At 43.2% G+C, this 24,426-nt stretch overlaps 2 protein-coding genes across 2 annotated transcripts; both read left to right on the forward strand.

Annotated features, from left to right (window-relative positions):
- Positions 1-4,758: 4,758 nt before the first annotated feature.
- Positions 4,759-9,927, forward strand: LOC115158170 (tax1-binding protein 3). Its single transcript, XM_029706791.1, has 4 exons — positions 4,759-4,971; positions 6,951-7,070; positions 7,405-7,482; positions 8,036-9,927. Exons 1-4 carry the CDS (start codon positions 4,858-4,860, stop codon positions 8,168-8,170), a joined length of 447 nt encoding a protein of 148 aa, XP_029562651.1. The 5' UTR covers positions 4,759-4,857; the 3' UTR covers positions 8,171-9,927.
- Positions 9,928-13,547: 3,620 nt separating this feature from the next.
- On the forward strand, positions 13,548-23,042 carry LOC115158171 (excitatory amino acid transporter 1). Its single transcript, XM_029706792.1, has 12 exons — positions 13,548-13,927; positions 14,150-14,255; positions 17,635-17,898; positions 18,171-18,308; positions 18,559-18,766; positions 18,889-18,931; positions 19,089-19,217; positions 19,331-19,515; positions 19,688-19,921; positions 20,106-20,300; positions 21,805-21,939; positions 22,496-23,042. The coding sequence occupies exons 3-12, from the start codon at positions 17,679-17,681 to the stop codon at positions 22,692-22,694; spliced, it is 1,686 nt and encodes a 561-aa protein (XP_029562652.1). The 5' UTR covers positions 13,548-13,927; positions 14,150-14,255; positions 17,635-17,678; the 3' UTR covers positions 22,695-23,042.
- Positions 23,043-24,426: the final 1,384 nt, after the last annotated feature.

The following is a 24,426-nucleotide window of genomic DNA, read 5'->3' on the forward strand; positions in this document are numbered from 1 at the left end:
TACAAAAATAAACCCCTCAAACTAAAGGGAGGGAAGGGAGGGTGGCTACCGTCACCGACGGTTCCCGTGCTACATCCCCCCCTCCCACTGTGGAGGTGGCTCAGGCCTTAGTCCCCCACCTAACCTGTCCACCCCCGCTGAATGCCTCTGGCTGAAGCGCATCGCTGTAGACCTCGGGCAGAAGAGCGACTCTGGGAGCTCCGGACTGTAGGGCGACTCTGGCTGCGCCAGTTCCGGACTGTAGGCCGTCTCACCCGGTTCCGGACTGTAGGCCGTCTCACTCGGTTCCGGACTGTAGGCCGTCTCTACACGGGGCACTGTCGCCGGAAGCTCTGGACGGGGTACTGTCGTCGGAAGCTCTGGACAGGGTACTGTCGTCGGAAGCTCTGGACGGGGACTGCGCACTGAAAGCCTGATGCGTGGGGCTGGTAGTGGAGGTACCAGACTGGAGACACGCACCCCAAGGCTAGTGCGAGGAGCAGGACGAGTTGGACTGGGCTGACGCACTGGAAGCCTGGTGCGTGGGGCTGGTACTGGAGGTACCAGACTGGAGACACGCACCTCAGGGCTAGTGCGGGGAGCAGGAACAGGACGAGTTGGACTGGGCTGACGCACTGGAAGCCTGGTGCGTGGGGCTGGTAGTGGAGGTACCAGACTGGAGACACGCGCCCCAAGGCTAGTGCGAGGAGCAGGAACAGGACGAGTTGGACTGGGCTGACGCACTGGAAGCCTGGTGCGTGGTGCTGGCTTAGGATGTGCCAGACTGGAAACACGCACCTCAGGGCTAGTGCGAGGAGCAGGAACAGGACGAGTTGGACTGGGCTGACGCACTGGAAGCCTGGTGCTGGCTTAGGATGTGCCAGACTGGAAACACGCACCTCAGGGCTGGTGCGAGGAGCGGGAACAGGATACACTGGGCCGTGAAGGCGCACTGGTGGTCTTGAGCGCAGGACTGGCACCACAGTTACTGGCTGGATGCCCGCTTCCCCCTGGCAAATGCGGGGCGCTGGCACCTCGCACACCGACTTGTGAATGCTCGGCCTCGACGCCGTGCGTATCATCCCATAGCACGGGACCTGGCCAATAACAGGCTGCTTCCGATAAGCACGGGGAGTTGGCTTGGGGCTTAACCCTGGCCCAGCCAAACTACCCGTGTGCCCCCCCAAAAAAATTCCTGGGGCTGCCTCTCAGGCTTAAATGCCAACCGTGTGTATAGAGCCTCATACCGGCGACGTTCCACCTTGGCTGCCTCTATCTCCTCCGGTGGGCGACGATATTCCCCAGCCTGGTGCCACGGTCCAGCCCCGTCCAGGATCTCCTCCCATGTCCAAGTTTCCGTATAGTCCACATAGTTCCTTTGTAGCTCCTTCCCCCGCTGCTTGGTCCATTGTTGGTGGGAGGTTCTGTAACGGTCGTCGTAGGAAGTGGACCAAGGGGCAGCGGGTTGAGTGCTCATTTTAACTTTATTAAGAACACTGACGAAACAAACCAAGAAAACAAACAGACGACAAACCGTAATGCAGGCTATACACAGCTATGCACAAACAACCTCCCACAATACCCAAAACAAATACAACCCTATATATAGGACCTTCAATAAGAGGCAACGAGAAACAGCTGCCTCCAATTGAAGGCCCAATCCCAATTAACTAAACATAGAACTAAACACCCTAGATCAGACATAGAAATACACAACATAGAACCTAACCAAAAACCCCGGACTAATCTAAACAAACACCCCTCTACAAAACACATATAACCACAAACCCCGAACCACATAAAACAAACACCCCCTGCCACGTCCTGACCAAACTATAATAACAAATAACCCCTTTACTGGTCAGGACGTGACAAACAACTTGATTGGAGTTCTGTATTATGTCATGTTTCATGTTTGTGTGGACTCCAGGAAGAGTAGCTGCTGCTTTTGCATCAGCTAATGGGGATCCTAATAAAATAACAAATACCACCTGTGGTAAGTTCAATTGATTGGACATGATTTGACAGTGCATGTCTGAGTAAAAACCAAGCCATGAGGTCGAAGGAATTGTCCGTATAGCTCTGAAACAGGACTGTGTCGAGGCACAGATCTGGGGAAGGGTACAAAAACATTTCTGTAGTATTAAAGGTCCCCAACAACAGAGTGGCCTCCATCATTCTTAAATGGAAGAAGTTTGGAACCACCAACACTCTTCCTAGAGCTGGGCATCCGGCCAAACTGAGCAACCGGGAAAGAAGGGCCTTTGTCAGAGAGGTGACCAAGAACTCGATGATCACTCTGAAAGAGCTCCAGAGTTCCTCTATGGAGATGGAAGAACCTTCCAGAAGGACAACCATCTCTGCAGCCTTTATGGTAGAGTGGCCAGATGGAAGCCACTCCTCAGTAAAAGGCACATGACGGCCCACTTGGAGTTTGCCAAAAGACACCTAAAGGGCTCTCAGACCATGAGAAACAAGATTCTCTGGTCTGATGAAACCAAGATTGAATTATATGGCCTGAATGCCAAGCGTCACATCTGGAGGAAACCTGGCACCATCCCTACGGGAAGCATGGTGGTGGCAGCATCATGCTGTGGGGATGTTTTTCAGTGGCAGGGACTGGGACACTAGTCAGGATCGAGGGAAAGATGATTGGAGCAAAGTACAAAGATCCTTCCCAAGAAGACATGAGGCTGTAATTGCTGCCAAAGCATTATGTAAATGTGATATTTCAGTTCTTTATTTGTAATAAATGTGCTAAAATTTCTAAACACCTGTTTTTGCTTTGTCATTATGGGGTATAGTGTGTAGATTGATGAGGGGAAAAAAACAATTGAATCAATTTTAGAATAAGGCTGTAACGTAACAAAATGTGGAAAAAGGGGTCTGAATATTTTCAGAATTTACTGAATTTATATCTGCTGTTTACTCATCTCAATCACCTCGATATCATCATTTGCGGCAGGAAGCCTAGTGGTTAAGAGCGTTGGGCCAATAACCAAAAGGTCACTGGTTCGAATCCTTGAGCTTGCAAGGTGGGAAAAAAATCTGCCATTCTGCACTTGAGCAAGGCAGTTAACCCCCAACAACAAATGCTCCCCAGGCGCCGAAGACGTGGACTTCAATTAAGGCAGTCCCCTGAACCTCTTTGATTCAAAGGGGTTGGGTTAAATGCTGAAGACACATTTTGGTTGAATGCATTCAGTTGTGCAACTGACTAGATGGCCGTAGATGGCCGCTATGGGTTCTAAAGAATAAGGAAAGCTCACCCAAATGTCCTTAGAATGTAAGCAGTCTATGGACAAGGTATGACACCAGTCCATGCTTTGGTTTTTTTTACCTGGTCACTGTTTCAAATGCTAACTTTTTTTGCATTTGTGGCATCAATCCGATGCAAGTCAATAGTACCTATATACAATGAGTTTACAAAACATTACGAACACCTTCCTAATGTTGAGTTGCATCTCCTTTTTCAGAACAACCTCAATTCATTGGGTCATGGACTCTACAAGTTGTTGAAAGCATTCCACATGGATGCTGGCCCATGTTGACTCTAATGCTTGCCAAGGTTCTGTAAAGTTGGCTGGAAGTCTTTTGGGTGGTGGACCATTCTTGACATACAGGGGAAACTGTTGAGTGTGAAAAACCCAGCAGCATTGCAGTTCTTGACACACTCAAACTGGTGTGCCTGGCACCTACTACCATACCCCGTTCAAAGGAACTTAAATCTTTTGTCTTGCCCATTTACCCTCTGAATGGCACACATGCGCAATCCATGTCTCAACAGTATCAAGGCTTAAAACACCTTCTTTAACCTATCTCCTACCCTTCATCTACGCTGATTGAAGTGGATTTAACAAGTGACATCAATAAGGAATCATAGCTTCACCTGGATTCACTTGGTCAGTATATGTCATGGAAAGAGCAGGTGTTTCTAATGTTCTGTATACTCAGTGTTTTTCCTATGCTTCATGTTACCTGTTGCTACATTTTATGAACCATAGATTTTTGATTGACTTGATCTGCAACTGCTCTTAACCTTTAATTTAAATACATAATTTGATAGCAGAGTACTTAAATGTGATTTGGGGAGTAGCAGGTTTAATATATCCCCATATAAGGTCCATGTGGCAGCGTGCATCTAGCCACCCTCTGGACCGGGAATCTAAGCGGGAACTCAACCTTTGTGCAGTACGTGAACCAGACCTTTTAATTTTACAATCGTTTTGCACCAGATATGGGCCACACCTTTTTACAATGAACAATTTTACAGAGGGCCACACATTTCAATTTGATCAGTCTGCACTCTGTGTGCCAGATCTGGGCCGCTCCTTTTTCATCTGATGGCGATGCAGTATTTGACCCAGGCATATGGTCCAGAAAAACACAAAGTATGTGCCCCACAGCTGCACCAGAGTAATTTTGCTAACTGGGGAACAGGAGAAAAGGCCTAGAGGCCATTGATTTTAGGCAGTTAACTTGAGATGCATGCCCTGTCAAACGCAAAGCAGAATTCTGTGAGAAAGACCACCATTTAATCTAGTGGTAATGAATCCTCCATGACATGAGTTTTCCAGTTGCCAATTAAATTAAGTCCTTAAAAAGTAGTGGGCATTCAGTAAAGCTCTTGACAGAATAACTATTTTCTTAATTGGCAGGTAGTATGCCCATCACACAAACAAAGAGAAATACTGTAACGGGCCTGGCTAACCCTTTTCTGGGCTACACCCCAACCTTGTCCCAAGACATTACAGGATCCATGATGAGGACTAACCACGGAAGGCAGTATGACATCACCAACCCTGCCTTTACATGCCAGGAGTCATTTGCTAGTCGTTACTCACGCTTAGCAAGTTGCTTCGAATATTGTATGATTTAATGAAAGGAGCAAAAAACGACTTTAGACCGTTGAGTTATTTGCAACCGGGGAGAAACACAAAAGTGTCTGAAACAATGTCTTTCATCCCAGGACAACCAGTTACTGCTGTTGTGGTAAGTTTTGGAATGATATCGTTACTCTTCATTCAATAGCTACGGCATCCATTGTCCAGGCCTAAAATCTTTCAAGCAGTGACTCGATGCAAACTACAAATACCTACCTGAAGTATTTCGTTCAAAAAAATCGGTTTCACATTGTAGCGTTACAGTTTACAATAGTGAATGTAACGTTGTGGTCATGCTTGATTGTTTCTACTCTTGACAATGTAACTTGGTTATTCGAATTTACCCTTGTAAAAGTGTTACATTCTAGCAGTAAAACTCGTTCGAAACATTGCTGTTCGATAATCCAACTACCTATCTACGTGTTACTCCTTTGTCAGTCTTGTTTCTTTTAGATTGAATGAAACCGCTGTAGCTAGCTTGCTAACAGTTTAGGAGAATTTCATTTAATGGGCTATGCATTTCATTTTCATACGCGCAATCTAGTATTAACCTAAAGTAAATTAATCTAGCTAGCTAATGTTACACTGTTCTGTCTTGGCAATATTTTATTTCTTTAGGAGGAGCCTGTTATCTCTGCACTATGGATAGCAGCTAGCATTAGCCACATTGTTCGCTAAGCTACATGCATGAAAGTGAAGTGTTTCAGAGGAAGGCGTCACCTAGCTATCTGAGACAACTTGGGTACAAGCCGCCGCCCCCCCCTACACAGCCTGGAGGTGTGTTGGGTCATTGTCCTGTTGAAAAACAAGTGATACTCCCACTATGCCAAGAGTGTGCGAAGCTGAGTTACAGGAGTAATGGTGACCAGCAACATAACACAATGGATAGATACTAATGGTAACGGCAATCAATAATAAGTTTTGCAGCAGTAGTAGTTTTATGGCCAGGGGATAGAAGCTGTTTAGCAGTCTGTTGGTCTGAGGCTTGATGCACCAGTGCCGTCTGCAGGACTGGAGCATGGAGAACAGTCCATGTCTCGGGTAGGTGTCTCTGGCAATATTTCAGGCCTTTTTTAGACATCGCCTGGCATGCAAGTCCTCAATGGCTGGGAGCTCACCCCCAGTGATGCGCTTGGCTGTCCGCACCACCCTTTGTAGGGCCTTCTGGTCGAGAGCGGTGCAGTTGCCATAGCAGACGGTGATAAAATCAGCCAGGAGGCTTTCGATGGGATGCCTCGCAACACACTGTTTATTCCTAACATCAGCAAGAAATGAGTCATGGAGTAATTGCCCAGTAGCCTAGTGAGCTACAGGCTACACACACCAATCTTATTTAGTTGCATGATTTAGTATGTGTTGCCCACTCTTATACAACAGCTATCTTCCATACACTCTAAGTTGAATGCCATAGTATGCTGCTGTTTTCTGGTTGATCTTTTTTGACAAATCTGATATCAGTCATGTGAACAGTGGGTTACACAGATACTTTGGGTTGATCTTTCCGTTAATATGGTCAGCCTGCGTTATACATTTCCATGAGGGTTTCCATGTTCTCATCACCAAGAACTTCACATCCACTGAATGATTGTTGACCATGTTGACCACTGAGTGCAGTGGTTGGAAGAACTTTGAACCACTGACACTATGAACCACACTGCTGAGGCTCCTCTTATTCACCATCACACAGACTGGCTTTGTGCTGTAAAGAGCAGTGAGCTGGATGTGCCAGAACTCTCCATCTGCTCTAATGAGAGGGCAGCTGTCTGAGGACCATGGGGATAGCTAGACTGAGAACAAATCTGTGTCTCCAGTCAGTTGGTGGCGGAGGGCTTCCCTTTCAGCCGGTCGCTCGACTTCACACAACAGTGGGATTCTCTTTGTTCCTTTGGGGGAACTACAGCCTGTTCATAACCATAGTGTTCTGCATTCTTAAAGGGAACAACACAGTGCTCAGCAATCAATTTTATATTCCATTCATTTACCACATTTTTATTATTGCAATGGGAATATAACAACTACTTGATGGTTGTTGACGTTCTGAATTCTTTCCTCTCCAAGCTCGACTCCCAATGTTCATGTGTTTTACAGCAACGGATAGAAATCCGCAAACTCCGCCAGGGTGAACATTTGATCCTGGGTTTCAGCATTGGAGGAGGAATAGACCAAGACCCTGGTCAGAACCCCTTCTCTGAAGACAAGTCAGACAAGGTACGAGTTAAACAAGGAAAATACTCTCCCTGTCAGTTCTCAGGGAGCTCAGCTCTGGCCAAACTCCATTAACATCAGTCATAAGGTATCAGAGAAGCAGGTCTGAACACATCAACTGTAGCCTCAGGTAACAACACCGCAGACCCAGATAGCTCATCTTATACAATAGCATACAGTGTTACTCAAAATAGTGGCATTTTATAGTTCTATAATCAAACCAGTTTATTGAAGCTAGTTAGTTAATACATTTTATATGTAGATGCACAGATGTTACACTTTCATATATTTCTCTTTTGTTGTTTTTGTCTTTTTCTGTGTGGCTGTGTGATCACAGGGCATCTATGTGACACGGGTGACACCAGAGGGACCAGCAGAAGTTGCAGGCTTGATGATGGGAGACAAAGTAATGCAGGTAAACTTCAAAATATTTGTAGAAATGCATGTTTCAAACGTTTGTCCTCGAGACCTGTTACCTAATCCTTCTTGGACAAATTACATAAACATACATTTGACCAAATTACACAATTTTAGTTCTGGGTTAAAGGTAGACTCGGCAGCACCGCAGATATTGAAATGAGCGAGATGCAAGACTTCGCTCTCACACAGTATCTGCGCATGGGTTCGCTTCACGCTGTTACAGCGTGCTAGCCAGGGCACCAAAACAGCAGAGAAGTTAAGCCTCACGCTTCAACGCTCTTAGTTGTAGAAATTGACCCACTATGCTGTTTACTTTCTGCATCTATGTCATATCACTGAGTCTACCTTTAACCGAGATGACTTTTTACTTTATTGATACATTTCCACAAGGTGGCACCATTTACTCAGTGCCCGTTGTGATTGGACTTTGCCGAGTGACTGTAAAAGACCAGTACACTATTCAATCCAGATATTATACTTACCTCACATCAGGAATAATAACTACTGTAAAGAAGAATATTATAATTATTGATGTCTGTTGCCAAAAGGTAAATGGATGGGATATGACCATGGTGACACACGATCAGGCACGCAAACGGCTGACGAAGAAGAACGAAGATGTCGTGCGGCTACTGGTGACCAGGAAATCGCTGGAGCAGGCTGTCAAACATTCTATGATGTAATGACTCCAAACAGTAGCAGCAGCTTGGTGACCTCATTGTCTTTCGACAGGTGGCGTCCCTCCTATGCAACGCTAGGGCTTTTGTGCAGACTGAGTTCGTTATCTGACGTCAGACAATGCCAGTGACCGAGAGCACAGTATTCCAAAGCTTTTCTTGCAAACTGTAAGGTTGGGGTGAATTCCATATCAATTCTGTCAATTTAGGAGGTGGGAAGAAAATGCTATTCAAGAATTGAAAATTGCCATTTATTTTCCTTCACAGATTTTTCACTTCCTGAATTGATGGAGTTGAAATGAAATTGATTACAGTCCTACTCACATTTTCCCAATTCAAACATGGTACAACCCTTTTATAACATCACTATAGAACCAATATGGTGCAAGTTATTGGGATCATTAAGGCCTTTGCTAGCTGACATGAGCATGACTTATTAAGTAATTAGTACACTTCATTACAGTTAATGATCTGTCATTTTTAATTTAGCCAACTAATCATTTTATGTTTTCAAGTCGATGTCTTTACAAGCCAAAGGAAAACAATTCTAAGAAACTGTAGATTGATAGAGGATGCTTTGCAAACACATGGGTACAACGCACATAGCATTTATCTGCTACGGTAATTTGTATGTATTCCATAGAGGCTTCCTGTTTACATGAGTTGTTATGTTTTGATGTATGGCATTAATAAGAATGGAACACTTAGTGCTTAACACTGCTCTGTGTTGGGGGAAATTTAATGAATATTCATCGGGCTTGGACGATATATCTTTTTTTTGTTATCTTTATCCATGCAGTGCATCTACCAAAGTAACAAGCACAGCCAAACTGCATACTTTATATTTCATTATACTCTAATTGTACTTGTCTACCAAATACTGTAATACTCATTTGAGGATTGGACTTTTGTAGGTAGTGTAGCAGGAAGACGGTTACTTCTCGTTCTCAACCCTCTGGGTATAATTAATTTGGTGTTGCCATCGTTGCCTGGAAATCAAGGCTAGGGTATAGTCAACTTTAAGTGCCTTCTTTCTCAGGTTTATATAGCGAAAGTGGCATGTTGGATTGTTAATTAGGTTGCTTGTTGGTTGATGTCAGACAGCTAATACACTTTGGTTGCACGCTGAACCAACGTTGAAGGATCAAATTAAATGAGACGTTTGAATACACAAATTACACTCGAGTGAGTACCACTAAAGCGTGATGGCGCCAATAGGGTTTTAGTATTCATGCTCTTTTCCATTCCTATATAGTTCAGTAATATATCCTTTTTCACTGCCTCAGCCATGTTTTACACAGCGATGCCTCACTTTTTTAATCCAATCTTATCAACTCCTATTCAAATGAATTAAAGGTAAGGTAATATTGTAATGTGGATTACAATAGTACCTAATATACATACACGTCATAGTATGTTCTACTAATTCAATATTTTGTATGGCTTTGTTTTTGCTCGAATTCTTTGAATTGGGAGATTATCATTATACTGTATATCGTTGGCAGAGTGATGTAACTAAGTCTACACACAACTTTGTAAAGAATTAACACTTCAAAAGACTGCCCAACCTTTTGATAAATGTAGCCTTGCATGAACATTTTCTATAAAGTTGATTTCTATCAATATGTCGTTTTGTGTTAAAATGTCTATTTTATAATTACTCCAAGTATATGAGGAAAACCTTTGAATTACCATTTTGGCATATGATTGTATACTGGACACTTTCCGAATGTTCTTTAACATAAATCAAAAATGAACTGAAAGATTGCTTTCTTTTTTGCGGTATTATGTGTTTGTCAGGCACTTTACAACAATTGTGGTTGTTGTCACCCATACTGTGGGTCCCAGAGGGATGGATAGAGAAAAAGAGAATATTTGGTTATAAGACATGAGCAGGGATATTACCTTCCCAGTGTGCACTGGATGTTGGAAGAAATATCCCAAACAAGCTGTTTTTGTGAAAAAAGAACCCAACATCAGCTAAAACCATGAAGAGCAGCTGTTCTTCACAGATCCACAGCTGCTAATTAAATGGTGTTAGTGAGCATAAGAGTGGTGGAGAAAAAAGTGTGTGTTAGATTTGAAGCAATTGGATCATCCTGGTGTGTGCATAGATTCATGGTGTGTGTGGGCAGTTCCACAGCTTACCATCACCCCTTCATCCACCATTGTATGTAGCATATTAATCAATAGAAAAACAGATGTGTTTGTGATACAGTATTTTCATAGGTTGATTCTTATAATTGTCATATTGAAAGATGGGATCTTCAATCTTGTTTGTTCATTATACTGTATTTTGTCAAATTGTCTTGATCTGCATGGCCTTTATCACCACTATTGACTGTAGATATATTCATGTCTCCAACTCGAAAGTAATCGGATGACATTTCAAAGCAGCGAATCTATTACCTGACCTTTCCCTGTTTGCTCAGGCATTTTATATGGGGCGGGGGCAATAGAAACACATTTAATAACACATTCATAGATGGCAAAAGAAACATTCAACAAATGTATCATAAGGAATAAGGTTTTGAAGTGTCTGTCCAATGTCTACGAGATATAAGAAAGTTCAGGAAATAATTTTAAAAATTGGACACATTTAACCCCTTTTTGTTGGCACAAAACCACCTCCAAACTTCCATTTATTTTTTAAACTGGTACCGGGTTACCTTCAGATGCATCCGTGACACTTGTGGCACCATCGAGTCCCGTGACACAATCATGATCGTGTGGTCATATTTGTTTCTAGGCCAAACCTTTCTGACACTACAGAAGTTTTCGTGGGAAGACCGATTTTTGGGATGTCTGACAAACAGTGCTGTGGCTCTGCCACTTTCCATCACAGTTGAGGAAGGTCGACGTACGTGGATGCGGTGGATTGAGACGCAGCCCTCACAAAAAATCTGATATCTATTTAAAACAGACAGACTGATGGGGATTTTTGTTCTCGCGGGTGTGTCAATCAACTCTTAAGGATTAATATTGCCCACTTGTCTAAAAACAAACATTCCCCCTTTAACTGCAGGTGTGGCAACAACACCTGATGCACCGCCTAGAGCAGCCAGGTCCATCAGCATCTTTTATCCAATTCAGCATATTTGTATTCATGACTGTCATTAACAAAGATGAAGACATGACACTATTTTTCCCTTAATTGTCTTGCTAATGACGTGGTCCCATCATGGGTTACTGGTCCCTGTACCAGGTCAGGTGAGAGGTAAATCCAAAACATTTAGTGTTTTGTTGGGGGGGTCGATTCAGTGAGATGCTAGCTGAAATCTTTTGAGAAATAATTGATGACAAAAATGCGTGCGCCACACACATTGTGTGGGTATGTTTCTCCCTATGAGAGAGAGTGAGTCTGTTGACATGAAGACATCAGTAAGAGTATCGTTTGTCTGATTGGGGCTGAATGTTTTGGGGGGTCTACTGCAGGGGGAAGCATGCTCCATTCCACTTGCCTAAACACTGCAGGGAGATTTTACATGGGGCTACAGTGGATGCGGTTGACCACAGATTTCTTGTTTGCTTGTTGCTAGGTAACTGGATTTGATGAGATACGAGATAATCGCCTCCTAATAAATAATACTGTAGTAGAGTAGTTGTTCATGTAGAGGAAATCATTTCATTGAAGTAGAAAACGCAAACCAAAACTATGCCAAAACAATAAGCTTATTGAGAAACTATTCATACTGATATTCTACTAATAAACTGGACTCTTGTCAATATAAATATCTATTGGCATTTGAAAGCCAGAGATAGAATTGAAGACTTTCTTATTTTTTCTCCCTTATCTGTACTGATTTACATTGGATCAAGCAACCATTTTACACTTCAGAAAATCACATTGATTTAATTAACAATTCACATTTCATGCAAGACAATGGAGCCATCACCCATCACCCATCACATACTATCCTGCAAATGACATGCCTTACTTTCTACAGAGAAGTGCATAATTATCTGGCTAAATGTGGATCATACATGGTCCAAATCTCCCACGCTGTGACAGGGCAATTGTGTTTCCATAGTGATGCAATCTGCTCCCATCACTTTGGAGACACCAGACTGGAATCATGTGATCATGGAACCATAGCTTCCAATCGCTGCTTGTTCTGAGGGAAAGGATGCAGCACACAATTAACAGTATTCAGCTGTTGGACAATTCCAGCCCACTGGGCACAGATGTCATTTTAATGTCTAGTTTTGATATACATTTGGTTGAGATGTCAACTAACATGAATTCCACGTAAAATCAACAAAACATTTCACTCTGTCATTGGTTTTAGGTTAAAAGTTGGGTTCAAAAAAGATGAAATGCCCTTATGTTGATTACTTTTTGCAAATCCAATCACTTTTCCAAGTAGCTTCAACATCATCACATTGTATTTTTGGTTGAAATTACGTGGAAACAACATTGATTCAACTAGTTTTTGCCCAGTGGGAGCCTTCACAATTTGAATGGGGAAAAAACCTAGAGAAAGAGCCTTGCTCATACTTGGTCAGAACTAGGAGACACACATTTAATTCTAATTAAACACTAAATTGAGGATAGGCCATAGCCTACTTGTTTTTAAAAAGTATCAGAGAAAAATGGCATATTGAGCCATTAAGAACTCTTTTGGCTTGAACTTTGTCTAGGCTAAACATTGCATACTATTTTGAGATGGATGGTATTCAAGTCTCCATCTGACTTATTTAAAGGCCCCCTTTGACAGTTTTTCTAGAAATGTCAAATTCTCATGGTACAGCAAATATGTCCAATGCACTTCCTGTTTGTCCTTAAAAACCACAGTTGATCACCGTTGTTGTTTTTGTCAACAATTAAAAATCGCATCAATATAAGAGGACAATATCTGAGTTTGAAGAAACAATGGTAAGGCTCACATGATTGAATGTCTCAAAGGTATACACCTTTTTCTATTGATAAACAGATACTAGCGCAATGACCTCACCCACATTACAGCTTTTACTACTTTGGAGAATTTAATGGTGGTATTTCAGTGAAAATACTATAATGTCAATAACATGATGATGAGGAGCCAATGGATTCTGAACAAGGAGTTATTTGAAGCCCTCTGAAAAAGTTTTAGAACATCCACATTGAGGCAATGCTTGGGTACGAAAAGGGCCTAAAACAATGTGTGGGTGGGAGTGTGGGTAGTCAGGAGTTGAATGTTACACATACGGTTTCCTTGAGCTGCTAAAATCAGACCCCGAGCAATTGCAGGAAGGCAGGTTGTCATGGAAATAAGAGCAGGGTGTATATACCTTTTCACCCCTCTCTCCCAAGTTCACAACATCCAATGATATGTAAAAAAAAAAAAAAAAAAAGTGTTTTCTGAAGAGCAAAAATATCGTCAACCTCACAGTCATCCTATAATGACAGCAAATGGATTACACTTAATTGGTTGAGCAATTACTGTGGCCATTAGAGAGCAAATTATCTCTGTTATCAGTATTGCAATAACCACTCTACCACCCGCATTGGGACTCTGCTCTTGTATTTGAGCTCTACCGATTCGGATGGGCAGCAGGTGTCTTTTCTTCGCGCCAGAAAAACCCTTAACCTCTTTCCTCCCACGCTCCATGTCAAGGCGTTTTTCTATCGCGCCGGAGGGCTGGAGAAAAAGCGCTTACGCTCATGTAGTAAATTAAAATGAACTGTAGATGTGTGTGAGCGTGTGCTACTGTACTTCATGTGAGTGGAAAGCAGGCAAGGAAAGAATGAACCATACCGTGTGAGGACCGACTTGAGATAAGGTAAGAAAATATAACAAGGCCTACTTTTTTGAGGTTGTATTCATTTTAAATGAATGGTTAATTATCACATGCAAAACATGTTTTTCACCGGTTTCAATTCATTCCTTCTCAGTTCATAACTACATGATTTCATGACTCCTATAAGTGGTACCAACTTTGAAAACTGATGATCATGTACTAATATTGCAATTTAAACGTTCCATTTTTACGATTATGACCTAGAGTGAAGAACCATCAATTGAAGACGTTCCACCTGGACCCGAGAAGCTCTCCATGACTGTAGACTATCTTAATCCGTGAGGACAAGAAAGGAAGCATCAGAAACAGGGTATCTTTCTCTTTGCCTATTTTATTAACAGTGATGAAATAGGATATACATTGAAGTTATAACTTATTCATTGTCCAGATTTGTTGTCAGTCAGTGTTTGGAGAAAAAAAGACAACGACAACAGCTCATTTCCTCCAGCATTGAAAAGGGGAAGAAAGAGCTCCCACAGTTGATACTGACAACTCACTTGCTGATGATGCTCAGTCAGTATGTCTGTTAACCATTTATTAGGATTAGGGCTAGTTGTCAGGATTCTGCTCTGCTGGGGTATCACCACGTCCATGGTAGAGTAGTGTCAGTAGTGTTGATGCAATGTGCACCAACAATAAGAGCATTTATATGAATGAACAAATATATGGAGGACCACATTTTTGAAAATGAGTTTGCTTTGGTATGTATTATGTATTGCTATTTCCAGCCCTGAGACTGCTGGGGATACTAATGTTGGCTAGGGCAGTGGGAAAGGGGTAGGGTAGGTTGCAGTTAAACTGTACCTGCTGTTGTCCCAGGGCTTTGTAGTGGTGTTCTGCTGTGTGTGCGTGCGCGTGTGTGTGTGCGTGCTAGAAAGGGAGGGCAGAGCAGGCATGTGAAGGTCAAATCAAACGAGATGACAGACCTTTTCATGTCTGCCTACTTCAGATTAGTGAAGTGTCACCTTCAGTCACTCTGGCCCTGAGTCTCTGGACAGTACATGTTATCAGTTTTATCTAGGCTTTGGACTGTTCGAAGAGAATCCCTAAACTAAACCATGAGTGGTGAGTATGCTATAACGCTTAAAGAGTATGCTAAAGGTAAGGCAGATAGAGTCCGCTTGGAAAAAGGGTCCACAAGTGGGAGATTAAGTTGTGTAGCTAAAAGGGACCAGATAATATTTTCTGCAAAAAACTTTGTGTCTCTGAGAAACTGAGCTGTTTGATCTCCCACAGTGATTTTGCTTCTTTGTTTCCAAAACTTGCTTAGAAAAGCTTTGATTTGTTTCTGTCGGTAAGATGTTAGAATTATACTGTAAAATGACTTTTAGTACTCTGTGTTCTTGCATATTTTAGCAGGATAGTTGGAAGAGGCTCAAGGCTTTCTCTGCTAGCCTAGTCCCAGATCTGAATGTGTTTTTTACCCAACTTCTCCATACATGGCATGACAATTCTACCCAGAGGAGTTGGCTATATCTCAGACAGATCTGGGACCAGGCCAATGTAGGTTACCTGTACCCTGGGAGGTGACGCCCAGGGACTCATCTAGTCAGAAATGTATGCAACTTTAATACCATACTGCTGAGCATCTGAACCAGGACTGGCAATGCTTGCCAGCTTGCCAGGGAGGACACGCAGGGTGTGTTCATTAGGGTGAAACGTTTAGAACTTCGCAGATAGAAATATAATGTTGACTACAGAGCTGCCAATGTGGTTGGATCTTCATTGAGTGTACAGTAATGCCTGTATGCTTCCTGAATTCACCCCTTTAGGAGTAAAGGTTGATTATTAAGGCACGTAATAGGTCAATTTCCTGGGATCAGTTACGTATATGATATGATTTGGACCTGGCCCATCTCATTCTTCTGGAGGGCATTCATTGACCTAGCTTGCACACTGTATATGCAGCACAATAATGCTTTTCTGTTTCTAATGAATAGATTTGTGAAAGGATTCACAAGTGGCTATCCATTTGAATAATAACTGCATGGAGAATTCCATCATTTTATCCTCTTATTGAAGCACACAACGCCCACATCAATTAAGCCTACTGTGTGAGACTGAATAGAACCCCATTCACTGTTATATGGGGCTTTATGATTCATTGTAAAACAGTGTTAGTACGTTTCAATCAAGGTAAGTATCACAATGGATTTTTAAATTTTAAAATTTTACCTTTATTTAACTAGGCAAGTCAGTTAAGAACAAATTCTTATTTTCAATGACGGCCTAGGAACAGTGGGTTAACTGCCTTGTTCAGGGCAGAACGACAGATTTTTACCTCGTCAGCTCAGGGATTTCGATCTTGCAACACTTTCGGTCCAACACTCTAACCAACCTAGTCCAACACTCTAACCAACCTAGTCCAACACTCTAACCAACCTAGTCCAACACTCTAACCAACCTAGTCCAACACTCTAACCACTAGGCTACCTGCCGTCCGGATGACTTGATCCGTTGATTCGTTAAAACAGAGACACTGTTTTCTACAGTGCGGAGAGTATCATGCTACTGACACCAAGCTAAATGATAGATATAGACCAAGGGTCATTCAACAGTCCTCTCCACGATGGATGGATGGATTGTGAACATTTATAGACAGAGCAGAGCAAATCAATGAACAAAGAGGATCAATGGGCAGTACGACAGAATAGGAGGACATTCCCTGTGGACCATGTTGCCACTGGTCACCTCTAGTTAGTGTTGATCTTTGGGGGAAGCTGTAAAGATATAAAGCCAGTTCAGAGAAAGATCTGGAAGGGCATCAGCTACAGACACACTGTTTGCCTTATAGGATTGCCTTGGACCAGGTAGGAAGATCATCAATCAGAAATGAACTCGTATTTCAGTGCAAAGCTGTGATCCTGCACTGTATGTATTTGTCATGCATTTCATCAAAGCTCATCCATCACTGTGTAAATATTAGCAATGACCATCAGGTTCTTGAGGGCTGAATTGATCAATATTTCCAACCAACTTCTATCAACAGCTCCTGTGCACTTCATACACACTGTTTATTCACTACATTATAACAGAATGCTTATAGTCTCCATCTTCTCTTTTTTAAATGTGTTCCTTTATTTAACGAGGTATGACATTTGAGAACAAGTTCTCATTTACAACTGCGACCTGGCCAAGATAAAGCAAAGCAGTGGGACAAAAACAACAACACACATAAACAAACATACAGTCAATAACACTAAATAAAATAAAAATTTAAAAATCTATGTACAGTGCAAATGTAGAAGAGTAGGGAGGTAGGCAATAAATAGGCCCTAGAGGCGAAAATAATTACAATTTAGCATTAATACTGGAGTGATAGATGTGCAGATGATGATGTGCAAGTAGAGATACTGGGGTGCAAAAGAACAAGAGGGTAAGTAATAATATGGGGATGAGGAAGTTGGGTGTGCTATTTACAGATGGGCTGTGTACAGGTACAGTGATCGGTAAGCTGCTCAGACAGCTGATGCTTAAAGTTAGAGAGGGAGATATAAGACTCCAGCTTCAGAGATTTTTGCAATTCGTTCCAGTCATTGGCAGTAGAGAACTGGAATGAAAGGCGGCCAAAGGAAGTGTTGGCTTTGGGGATGACCAGTGCAATGTACCTGCTGGAGCGCATGCTACGGCTGGGTGTTGCTATGGTGACCAGTGAGCTGAGATAAGGCGGGGCTTTTTCTCTCCTCCAGTTTCCCACGAAACCTGCCTCCTGGACCAGGTGCTGGAGCTGATTATGAATGAGAAGCCCCCCAACACTGCCAGCCTTTTCCTGAACGAGGACGCCGACAAGCCCCCCCTCCCCAATCGAGGCCTCTGGCGGCGGCTACATACGGCCATGCAGAAGAGAGCGGCCAGCACCAAGGACAGGATGAGCACCATCACTAAGGAGAGCGTCAAGGGCTTCCTGAGACGCAACCTCTTTGTCCTCCTCACCATCGCAGCAGTGGCTCTGGGCAAGTGGACGAGATACTCGCTTACTGTCTTTCTCGGTTTAGGGCAAAGCTTAAAGTGGGGTTAAGGATTAAGGCTAAGGTTATGGGTAGTTTGTTGATAGTTTTTTTATTAAAATTGTATTAACTATAATAACTTCAGTATTATTATTATTATTACACAGGTATATGAGCTGTAGCCCTAGGTAAAGAGGTCTGTGTCGAGATGACTTGAAATACAGTATTCTTCATCAACGCACCAGCCTTGAAATCATGTCCCCTGTGTGTGTGTCCAGGTGTCATGCTGGGTTTCGCCCTGCGGCCCCACAACCTGACCCTCAGGGAGATCAAGTACTTTGCCTTCCCTGGAGAGCTGCTGATGCGGATGCTGCAGATGCTGGTTCTTCCTCTCATCGTCTCCAGCCTGGTCACAGGTAGCTGGTCACAGGAGTTCTGCTTTATTAGCGTCATTATTTGCATTTATGTATTGCTTTTCTCAAACTCAAAATGATTGTCATATTATGGTGATCGATCACCCCTCCTGAAAGCTACTATTTTCCCTACTAAGCTACTATTCTTCACCCGAACACTACTTCTTGCAATGTTGAGTTTCAAAGTGAGTTGGTACAGTGGAAGTACCTAGAGTGTTCATGAGAAAGGAATGAACTTTGTCTTGTCTTGCAGGTATTTCCTCTCTGGACAGCAAAGCGTCTGGGAAGATGGGAATGCGGGCTGTGGGTTATTACATGGTGACCACCCTCATCGCTGTCTTCATAGGCATAGTCATTGTGATTGTCATCAAACCAGGGAAAGGCCATAGGGACAGCCCAGTGGCCTCTAGCAGTACCATAGAGCCGGTACAAGCAGCCGACGCCTTCCTGGATCTCATCAGGTGAGTAACTATTGTATGATCTAAATTACGGTGTCAATATGCGGTATGAATCATTTATTGGCCTTTATTCACTGTGATAGATGCTGAAGGGGAAAACAACTTTACCATTGTTTATCTTTCAGGAACATGTTCCCTCCTAATTTGGTGGAAGCCTGTTTCAAGCAGGTAAGGGAATTCACTTCAACATGATTGAGCATGTTGCCGATTCCCAATACACTGAGTTAAAATGCTCACTCACCATTACAGTATATTTTTGAGGACTGATACTTTACACTGCTACGGTAGATTGTTTTTTAACAACAATATATGTGTTATATATCAGTACAAAACGGTCTACAAGAAGACCATCCACACAAAGAACGTGACTGTTGCCCTCAGTCTGACTGACTCCCTCAACGCTACAGAGGCTGCCTTGGCTGTTAACATGAGCAGAGTGCTGCAGACCATCCAGGTGGGTGATACATATTAGTGGTGACTTACCCCGATGTCCTTTGGGTTAAAAAATAGCTACAGTTACTTTGGATAAATGTAAATATTATGTGGATGGTTGTTCTCCTGCTCCAGGAGACAGTGGTAGAGATGATCCCCGTGTCTGGTTCCTCTAACGGGGTGAACGCCCTGGGTCTGGTGGTGTTCTCCATGTGCTTCGGCCTGGTCATCGGCAGCATGAAGCAGCAAGGACAGGCCCTCAGGGACTTTTTCGACTGCCTCAACGAAGCCATCATGCGCCTGGTGGCCATCATCATCTGGTCAGTAGTCAGATTAGTGTTCACAAAGTAACATGCTAATGAACTCCTACGTGCCCCTACCATTACTTCTCACATATATCTTTCGAAACAGTTGCTTTTGATGCAATTGTTGTAATAGGTGAGAGTGTAAACTATCTCTGTCTTTCTCTCTCCTCCTCCCTCTCTCTGTCAGGTATGCTCCAGTTGGCATCCTGTTCCTCATAGCAGCTAAGATCGTGGAGATGAAGAATCTGGCTGAGGTGGGAGGTCAGCTGGGGATGTACACGGTGTCTGTCATTGTGGGTCTGCTCATCCACGGCTTGTTTGTCCTGCCCCTGCTCTACTTCCTGGTCACCAGGAAGAACCCCTACACTTTCATGGCTGGCCTTCTGCAGGCCCTCATCACAGCACTGGGAACATCCTCTAGGTAGGTGTATGAACTGATTCAGGGTGGGTACATAAACTGATTTTGCAAATCCTCTAGGTGGATGTATGAACTCATGAACTGATTCAGGGTCAGGCTAATTCATTTCCCTGGGGACATCCTCTAGTTGTTGTTCGGACTATTATGATCTCACAAGGTCTTCCATTATCTACCACTCCTGCCATAGCTCTGCCACCCTGCCCATCACCTTCCGCTGTCTGGAGGAGAACAACCGTGTGGACAAGAGAGTGACACGTTTCATCCTGCCGGTGGGTGCCACCATCAACATGGATGGCACTGCCCTCTACGAAGCCGTGGCAGCCATCTTCATCGCCCAAGTCAATGACATGGAACTCAACTTTGGCCAGATCCTCACCATAAGGTCAGTCTAAAGACACTATCTGATAAAGCACAATGCTATCAATGTGCTATAGAATAGAATAAAACTGTATTGTCCATCCAGGATGGACATTTTTCTTTGCCATCACTTTACATTAAAGGATCACACACACATACTGTACATTCTCACATCACAGACATTTAAACCAGTCAGTCCATCATACTGCCTACACTGGAAACATAGAGGACATTGATAGATTCACTCACAACTGACCGCTGCCCAAACTGCTCTGTAAAAATAGATAAATAGATAAGTGTATATACCGATACAATTTATGTTGCATTTAGTAGTCCAACAACACAATCAACTAATTCATGTTTAAACACATTGTTCTTGGCCATGGGCATTCTGAAGCGCCGGCCAGAGGGAAGCCTCTCGAACTGAGGGTGTAGAGGGTGGGAGGGGTTGCCAACGACAGCCAGTGCCTTCCTTTTGGTTCCCTTGTGGACAGACTGCTCAAATGTGCCTGTGGTCGACCAGTTACTTTGCTGGCTGTGTTTACTATTATGGTCAGTTTGCTTTTGCTCCTCACGCTCAGATTGCCATACCAGACTGAACGTCATATTGAACGTGAAGAAGCTCTCCACCAGATTGCTGTACACCCTCTGCACAACCTGGCTCACCCCAAACCCCTTTCAATTTCCTGATTTAAAAACAGGCGTTGGCTTGCTTTAAAAAAATACTCTGCATTCTCTGTAAAGCTCAGCTTGTCATCACTTTGTGTCCCTAAGAATTTAAAACAATCAACCACCTCCAGTGGTTGGTCATTCAGAGAGAGTGGTTGGGACATTGGCAGGTTGTTGCCATTGATGATCAGCTCCTTTATCTTGTCCACACTGATGTGGAGGGCACTTGACCGGCACTTGACCTTTATTGAAAGTTGTTGGCCAGTTTAAAATAGCTGTCCCCATCTGACTTAGCATCTTTGAAAAATAGTCTCACCAGAGCCATGTCATCCGCATACTTGAAAAGGCTCACATTGTTTCCTTGGATTTTCATCTCACTAGTGTAGATAGAGAACAACAACGGTGAAAGGACACACCCCTGGGGTGCCCCTGCGTTCAGTGCCAGTTCATCAGAGAGGGCCCTATTCATGAGAACCCTTTGTGGGTGGTCAGTTAAAAAGTCCTTGATTCAACCTGCAAGGCCTCCATTGCCCTTCAACTATCAGACCTATTAAGTCATGTTAATGTGAACTAATCTTACAGTAAAATACTTGTCAAGGCTATATCAGCTCATTTTATGTCCACATTAGTTGGAGGAGAGAAAATAACAAAGACTTTTCTTGGTCTTGATAAGATTGATTTTGTGGTCTTTGCCGAACTCCTCCATGTTATTGGCTTTCTTCTATTGACTTCACTACCAAGAGGGATAACCTCTACCGTGGAGTGTTGATTTATACGTCTCTATATCCATATCACTCCCCAATGTGTGTGTGTGTGTTTGTCTCTGTTATTAAATGACGCTGTCGCCACCTCCTCCACAGTATCACAGCAACAGCTGCCAGCATCGGCGCAGCAGGCATCCCACAGGCTGGTCTGGTTACCATGGTAATCGTATTGACATCGGTGGGACTGCCCACAGAGGACATAACGCTGATCATCGCTGTGGATTGGTTCCTGTAAGTCTGCCTAAATGTCACTATGAGGCCGCCACCCCACTAGAACAGGTTATTGATGCATTATGCACATCAGATTATTGTAATTAATGAAGTGTTTACAACTTGCCCTATCTAATTTTGTGCTGTGGTGTTGTATTGTGGTTGGAAACCATTTGAATACATTTTGTGTTGATTACTTGTGGGTGGATTACCCCAAAGACTGCCTTTTGTTTTTGTGTGGTTGAGACCCCGACGAAGCATGTGTGTGTGTGTGTATATGTATGTCTGTGTGTATGTATGTATGTATGTGGGTGCGCGTGCAAATCAAATCAATTTCCATTTGTCACATGCACCGAATACAACAGGTCATCTTACAGTGAAATGCTTACTTACAAGCCCTTAACCAACAATACCGTTTTAAGAAAATACCTAAGAAAAAATAAGTAAGAGATAAGAAAAACAAATAATTAAAGAGCAGCAGTAAATAACAATAGCGGGGCTATATATAGGTGGTACCGGTACAGAGTCAATGTGTGTGTTTGTGCGTGCACTATATAATGTGTGTGTACCTGTGCAGGGATCGCTTAAGGACCACCACCAACGTGCTGGGGGACTCTATCGGGGCAGGCATCGTGGAGCACCTGTCTCGCCAGGAGTTGCAGAGCCAGGATGTTGAGGTGGGCAACTCAGTGATTGAAGAGAATGAGAAGCCCTACCAGCTCATCTGCCAGAAAAACGACTCAGTGAAGCATCGCAACAGTGAGACCCCCATGTAGGGGTCATGACAGTCTGAAAACAACCACTAGCCACTACTGTACTTCTTCATTGTTTGTAGATATGGAGGAACTGGATAGGTGTAAGCAATATGGGGAAAGCTATTGGATGCCTAGGCGGAGCCATCACCATATTGCTAACACTTATCTGGATAACTTCAGATCTGTAAACACTGTAGGGATAGCGGCTGGAGGTTGTTTAGACACTGTTAACCACATCAACTCATGTCAACTCTTTTGGTCCTTTCAGTCCAAATCTGAGATGCATCTCAATTGTCTAGAGCAGTGGTTCCCAAACTATTTATAGTCCCGTACCCCTTCAAACATTCAACCTCCAGCTGTACCCCCTCTAGCACCAGGGTCAGTGCCCTCTCAAATGTTGTTTTTTGCCATCATTGTAAGCCTGCCACACACACACACACTATATGATACATTTATTAAGCATAAGAATGAGTGTGAGGTTTTGTCACAACCCGGCTCGTGGGAAGTGACAAAGAGCTCTTATAGGACCAGTGCACAAATATAATAATAATAATAATAATCAATAATTTTACTCTTTATTTAGCCATCTTACATATAAAACTTTATTTTTTCATCGAAAATTCTGAATAACTCACCACAGGTTAATGAGAAGGGTCTGCTTGAAAGGATGCACATAACTCTGCAATGCTGGGTTGTATTGGAGAGTCTCAGTCTTAAATCATTTTCCACATACAGTCTGTGCCTGTATTTAGTTTTCATGCTAGTGAGAGCCGAGAATCCACTCTCACATAGGTATGTGGTTGCAAAAGGCATCATTGTCTTAACGGTGCGATTTGCAGATACTCTGGAGCGCAGCCCAATCCAGAAATCTGGCAGTGGCTTCTGATTAAATCAAATTTTCACAGAACCGCTTGTTGCAATTTTGATGAGGCTCTCTTGTTCAGATATCGATAAGTGGACTGGAGGCAGGGCATGAAAGGGATAAGGAATCCAGTTGTTTGTGTCATCCGTTTCGGGAAAGTACTTACGTAGTTGCGCACCCAACTCACTCATGTGCTTCGCTATGTCACATTTGACAATGTGCATAAGATTGAGTTCATTTGCACACAAAAAATCATACAATGATGGAAAGACCTGTGTGTTGTCCTTGTTAATGCAGACAGAGAAGAGCTCCAACTTCTTAATCAGCCTCAATTTTGTTCCGCACATTGAATATAGTTGCAGAGAGTTCCTGTAATCCTAGATTCCGATCATTCAGGCGAGAGAAAACATCACCCAGATAGGCCAGTCGTGTGAGAAACTCGTCATCATGCAAGCGGTCAGACAAGTGAAGATTATGGTCAGTAAAGAAAACTTTAAGCTCGTCTCTCAATTCAAAAAAACGTGTTAATACTTTCCCCCTTGATAACCAGCGCACTTCTGTATGTTGTAAAAGCGTTACATGGTCGCTGCCCATATCATTGCAAAGTGCAGAAAATACACGAGAGTTCAGGGGCCTTTCTTTAACAAAGTTAACCATTTTCACTGTAGTGTCCAAAACGTATTTCAAGCTGTCAGGCATTCCCTTGGCAGCAAGAGCCTCTCGTGGATGCTGCAGTGTAACCAAGTGGCGTTGGGAGCAACTGCTTGCACGTGTGTTACCACTCCACTATGTCTCCATGTCATGGCTTTTGCACCATTAGTACAGATACCAACACATCTTGACCACCAAAGTCCATTTTTGATGTCACAAAGCTGTCCAGTACTTTAAAAA

This window comes from Salmo trutta, chromosome 22 (assembly GCF_901001165.1).
Source record: "Salmo trutta chromosome 22, fSalTru1.1, whole genome shotgun sequence".
Taxonomy (NCBI): Eukaryota; Metazoa; Chordata; class Actinopteri; order Salmoniformes; family Salmonidae; genus Salmo; species Salmo trutta.